Source organism: Podarcis liolepis, assembly GCF_965112155.1.
Source record: "Podarcis liolepis genome assembly, chromosome: 13".
NCBI lineage: Eukaryota > Metazoa > Chordata > Lepidosauria > Squamata > Lacertidae > Podarcis > Podarcis liolepis.
Genome location: NC_139573.1, coordinates 5114074 through 5120073, shown reverse-complemented (window position 1 = coordinate 5120073; position 6000 = coordinate 5114074). Strand labels below are relative to the sequence as shown.

The window sequence follows — 6000 nt, the reverse complement described above, 5'->3', positions numbered from 1 at the left end:
GCGGATATTGTAGAGCTGGAAAAGGTTCAGAAAAGGGCAAGGGGATGGAGCAACTCGCCTATGAGGAAAGGTGGTGACATTCGGGACTGTTTAGAGAAACTTTGAGTAAGGGCTCATCCACACTTCTTTTGTGCCCCACATTTTCTCAATAAAGGTCTGCACTTTAAAGTTCTATGTCTGAGTACACACCACTGCTTTCCCCAGGAAACCCCGCTCTTTAACACTGAATCGGAACAAACGGCAATTCGGGTTTTCTTCTGCGGATTGCCCTTTGCTCTGATTCATCGGTGAATAGCGGGGGTTTCTCCAGAAAAAAAGCTGGGGCAAATAAAGAGGGTTTGGACACAGCTTTAAAGTGTGGATCTGTGCCTGGAAACATGCCACAAAAGGAACTCCCAGAAGTGACATAATGGAAATTCATAGCATTATGCATTGTGAAAGAAGTGAAGAGGGGGGAAAAAGCTTTTCTCCCTGAAACTGATAGGCGTCCACTGAACACTGGAATATTCAGGTCAGAAGAAAGTCCTTCACACAGCACATAGTTAAACTTTGGAATGCTCTCGCAAAGGAATCAGTGATGGTCGCCAAGTTGGATGGCTTTAAAGGAGGCTTAGGCAAACTCATGGGGGATGAGACTCTCTGTGGCTACTAGTCCACAAGGGCTGCTTTAGTTGGTGCCAAAATATTGTCCAAATGTGTGTGGGGGGGGGGGAATCAGCTGCCCTTCCAACCTGCCTCCAGAAAGGAACCACCAAGTTTCCCCCATTCCCCTGGGGAGAGGGGCTTCTTCCTTGCCCCCCAATTCCCCTACTCCCATCTCACCCCTATTCCATGTTCCCCACTGCACTCCCTCCCCACTGATACAGACCACCCGCGTGGCTGTTTCTCCCTCCCCCATTAAGTGGTCCCCTCAACCCCCCCATCTCTCCACACTTAAAGTCCTAAACTGCTATTACCCCAAATCCTTTCTCTCCCCCACCTTTTTTTTTATGGATGCTCTTAACTTTATCCATCATTCCTCTTTGGGTGGATTATCCGAGCCAAGAGAGAGATAGGGGGGTTAAGAGCCGCGGGGGCAACACGTGTCCCCGTTAAAAGCTTTCCGCAGCTGTCGTGGTCTTTCGTTTTTCCGCCCCCCGCCCCCCAGTCACATACGCCAATCCCCGCGAGCCCAGGAGTCCTGCTGCCCCCCTCCCTCTCCCTAAGAGCCTTAGGAGGAGGAAGTGGAGGCGGCGGTCCAGAGGATGCTTTCCCCATCTCCGCCTCTGCCTGCATCTTCGCCTGCATCCCCGAGCATCCTTCCTCCTCCAACGCAGCGGGTCCCCTCGCCTCTCCCCCACCCACCCACAAAAAAGGCCGGCGGGGGAGGAGCCTGGCATGCAAATGAGGCCCAGCTAAACCGGGGCGAGGAGCGGCATCCCGGACAGCAGCTGTACTGAGGGTGCCTTCCCTCTCCTCTGCCTCGCCCCCCACTGCAGCCTGGCCAGCCCCCCCATCTCAGCACCCCTCCCGTCAAAGACGTCCCTGCCCATCCCCTTTTTGCATGCAGCTCCCCCCACAGGGAAGGAGGCTGCCAGGCGCCCACAGCCCATAAGCCCCTGGGTGCGTTGTGGGGGGGGACACACACCTTTGGGTGTTGGGGGGGTCCTCGGCTGAGCCATGCAAGTTTCCATCGCCTGCACGGAGCAGAACCTGCGGAGCCGGAGCAGCGATGACCGGCTGTGCGGCGGGGGGACGCGGGGCCAGGGCAGCGGGGGGCAAGGCAATGGGGGGTACCAACCCCCCGGCAAGGGACCCCGGCTAGCCATGGGGCCGCGGGCGCCCGGGCAGAACCTGCCCCACATCGCCTTCCTCCTGAGGGAGTCCACCGGCCGGGCCACGGGCATGAACTACAGGTAGGGGCGCTTTTCTGATGGGGGATGGGATATCGAGGGGGGGGCTGGAGCGGGGGGAGGGGTTTTTAGGCTGGGGGGGATCCATGGAGACGGCTTGCAGGGGGGGGGGCAGGATGAAGGCTAGCTGGTGCTCTGGCACAGGACCTCACCCCTGTCCCAGAGGAAGGTTAAAGGAGTTTAAACTGCTGGGGGGGGGTTGTGGGGTTACCAAGGAGAACTCTCTGCCCGAGATTATGAGGAGGGGGGCAGAGTCGCAGTCGTTTGCAGGACACCCCGCGGGAGGCGTCTGTGGTGTCTGCTGCCAATGGGGATGGGGTGGAGAGAGAGAGTAGAGGATTGGGGGGGGGGTGTTCAGTCCCTTGGAAAGGGAGAAGGCGGATTCTGCAGATGAAGAAGGACCTTGCAGGGAAGACGCGATTGGGGGGGGGGGGAGAGTCCCACACCACATGTGGAAGCAATATTTTTTGAGATGCTTCTTTGCAAAATTCTTGAGTGGGGGGGGGATGAAGAGGTGGGATTTTGGCTTTTTCTGAGGCTGGCAGCTCATCCTCTGCGACGGCGGGGGGGGAGGCTTTGTTGGGGTGCAGCTTGCGGAGGATGGGGTCCAGAGGGCAAGGAGAAGCAGGAACGGCACGTTGGAGGGGAGCAAAATCCCAGGGGCAGCTATTGGGGGATGGGGAAAGGGGGTGGGGAGTGTGAACTTGTCCCTTGTGGATACTTCGAGATAACGGGTCCCAGGACTCTTGGGTTCTTTGAGAAGAAATGCTGACCTACAAACAGAGGTTGTGTCAGGGCAGGATCCTACCCTGAATGTTGTGGGGGGGAGGTAAGAGAACTAGTGGGGTGAAGGAGGAAAGATTGGGGGGTCCTGGGTAGAAAAGCTCTCCCTGAACCTCCAAAGGCTGAAGGGGAAGGGGGGGTGTCATCTAACTCTGGACTACGCAGCGAGTTCGGTTCCTCTTAGAGGAATGGGGGGTGGGGAGGCACAAAGAGGCCGAAGCGGGGGGGGGGGCAGTAGTTACTGCTGCCCCCCAGCACAGATTCAGAGCTGCACAGACGCCACACTTCCAATCTCTCTCTTCATATTTGGCATTTTAATCAAAGTTGGGACAGATCTCTGCTAACCCCAAGGTTAATCCATTTGCTCACAAGAAAGGGTGGGTGGGGAGGAGAGAGACTTGTAGGGCGGGGGGGGGGGTGCTGTGCCTGTGAGCCAGGACGCCTGGGTTCTCTGAAACAGGGGGAGGAACATAGGATCTAGAGGGTTGGAGCAAGGAGGGGTGCATAAAGGTGGGGGAGGGAGGAACTTGTGAAAAAACTCTGAATGGAGGGTTTTTTTAAAAAAAAAGGAAAATTGGGAGTGTGGGGTGGAATCATTGGAGCCCATCACCTCTGGGAGGTCAGGGAGGGGCGTGGGGGGGTAGTGGTAGCTTAACACAATCTGGAGAAACCCACAATCTGCAGGTTTCGCTGGAGAGGGTTTGTGGCGAGGGAAGAAGGTCAAGTTTGGATGCTAAAAAAAAATTACAGGGCACCCAAAATCTCTCTGCATTTGTTTTGGCGTAATGTCTGAATGTTGCAGTAATGCAGGGGTGGGCCGTGGAAGAGAAAGGAACTGGAACCCGCCCCCAGCCCCCAGCACTCCTCGAATCTTCCCTCATTCTCATCCCAGCCCAATTTAGGCCTGTGCTATGTATAAACACCCCTCTGGCACAAGTCAGACCCAGGAAGGGCAGTGAGGCCTAGTGGTGGTGTTTCATGAAGAGGCTGTTCTTTCTGCTGAGTGTTTTTTGGGGGGAGGGATATATGAAAACGTGAAGGCAGGAGGACTCTGGGGTTTCCTTTTATGTCCTGTGTGTGGTTTTTGTGTGTGTTTTGCCTGCCTAGAAATAGGTTGTGGGGGAAGAGGGGAAGGGAGCCAGGACTCCTGAGTTTTCTGGCACAGGCGTGGAGCCGAGTGGAGTGGGTTTTCGAGCAAGGTTGGGATGGGCCTGGCAGGCGGCCAGGACTCCTGGGTCCAATTCCCCTGGTGCACCACAGAGTAGGGTTGTTGCTGGGGCTGGCCGGCTCCCAAACCGCCTCGCAGAGCCCCTAATTGCCGCTCTGCGCCTCTGTTCAGGTTGCCCTGGGCCGGAGCCAGCCCACTTCCGAGGTTGGAAAGCCAGATTAAAAGCAGAAGATGCTGAACTTTCAACAGGAGCCATGTCTGTTCCTTGGGGGCTGTGGGAAAGTGGGGGGGGGGCAAGGGAGCAGCAGGGGTGAGGAGCCGGGGGGGGCTTGCATGGCAGGGGGGCAGTCCTAGCTAGAGGTGAAGGTCAAGGACCTCAGCTCTGCAAGAAAGAAAGAAATTAATATGCATGTGTTTGTGTGTGTATGCGTTCGCGCAGAGGAGGTTGATGTATTTATGTAAAAATACAGATATAGTGTTCTATTTTGGGCCGCAAATTGTATTCCCGCTTCTGATCTCATTCCTCTTGAAGATGTAGATGAAAACATTGCTGAATATTTATTATTTATGTTCAGTGTTTATATCCAACCATTGCTGTGTACAGAAGGCGCCTAAGGAAGTTTATGGCATATTAACTTTTTTGGGGGGGATGATAAGTGCATTGTGCAGAGGAAACCCCAAACTGAGGTTTAAGTGCATGGAGAGGGGCGATCACTACAATCAGAAGAGAGCAAAATTTGTGCTGGGGGCTGAGTGAAAGTCTTTTTCAGCTAGTGACCCCTGAGCATGTAGAGAGTGCTTTTTTGCATACCACTGAACCGGCACAAGCAGTCATCGCACATGCCATTTTCAGCACCCAATAACCACCAACAGTATCTGGACTTGGAGTGTCGCCCCCTGGAATAGGTTTTGATTACACTCAGGGAGATTGATGGATTATTAGTCACTTTATTGGGCCTCCAGGATTTGGGTGGGGTGGGGTGGGGTAATGTCCCCCCTGGCCAGGTGACTGAGGGTTTTCCTGCAGGTTGACCAGCTGGCTTGAGTCACCTGGGGCTATCGCTTCCAAAGGGCCAGGCGCTCTGGATACCCGTGGCAGAAAACCCAGTCTTGCCCCTTGGCACACAAGCCTTTAGAGATGCTCAATATGGCTTGCACAGGAGATATTCCCTGTAGGATTGTGCCCTGGGGTTAGACAGATCTATAGGACCCCAGTAACCTACCCCTCCTACCATCTGCACCCTGTCCTCTACTTGGACCAGGTAGCTCACCCTTTGCCAACCTGATGCCACCGCCCCCCAGCTACCTGCTTTGAGCTACAACTCCCAGCAGTCCCAGACAGCATGGGGTGTTGCAGGCAAGCGCCTTGTCTTAAAGAATTTAGGAAGTGGGCGGGGGCTCCCCTGTCCTTTAATATGGCCTTATGATCTGGCACGGGCTCAGGGCTGGGTATGTTGTTGTTGTTGTTTAGTCGTCTAGTTGTGTCCGACTCTTTGTGACCCCCTGGACCAGAGCATGCCAGGCACTCCTGTCTTCCACTGCCTCCCGCAGTTTGGTCAAACTCATGCTGGTAGCTTCGAGAACACTGTCCCACCATCTCGTCCTCTGTCGTCCCCTTCTCCTTGTGCCCTCCACCTTCCCCAACATCAGGGTCTTTTCCAGGGAGTCTTCTCTTCTCATGAGGTGGCCAAAGTATTGGAGCCTCAGCTTCAGGATCTGTCCTTCCAGTGAGCACTCAGGGCTGATTTCCTTCAGAAAGGAGAGGTTTGATCTTCTTGCAGTCCATGGGACTCTCAAGAGTCTCCTCCAGCACCAGAATTCAAAAGCATCAATTCTTCGACGATGAGCCTTCTTTATGGTCCAGCTCTCACTTCCATACATCACTACTGGGAAAACCATGGCTTTAACTATACGGACCTTTGTTAGCAAGGTGATGTCTCTGCTTTTTAAGATGCTGTCTAGGTTTGTCATTGCTTTAGGGCTGGGTATATTGTTCCATAAAACCCACCTTTAGGAGGTTGAGCTAGAGCACCCTTTGATCCCTCCTCCCAACTTTAAAATTCTATGGTTCCTTCTGAGCGATTGAGGTTGTTCTGGTCCACTGGAGAGTTGTGGGGGGCCCCGCGATTGAGTTTCTGGCCTGTCTCCCCTCCACCA

The 6000-nt window shown here is 54.6% G+C and overlaps 1 protein-coding gene across 2 annotated transcripts in view; it reads left to right on the top strand.

Moving 5' to 3' along the window:
* Positions 1 to 924: 924 nt before the first annotated feature.
* The window catches only part of KCNAB3 (potassium voltage-gated channel subfamily A regulatory beta subunit 3), a 37289-nt gene continuing 32213 nt past the window's right edge, over positions 925 to 6000 (top strand). The window contains exon 1 of one of the 2 annotated variants that reach the window (XM_083472751.1): positions 925 to 1895. In XM_083472751.1, coding sequence (XP_083328877.1) covers positions 1660 to 1895 — 236 coding nt within the window. In that variant the 5' untranslated portion in view covers positions 925 to 1659. The remainder of the gene's footprint in view (positions 1896 to 6000) is intronic. The other variant, XM_083472752.1, reaches the window with a different exon arrangement.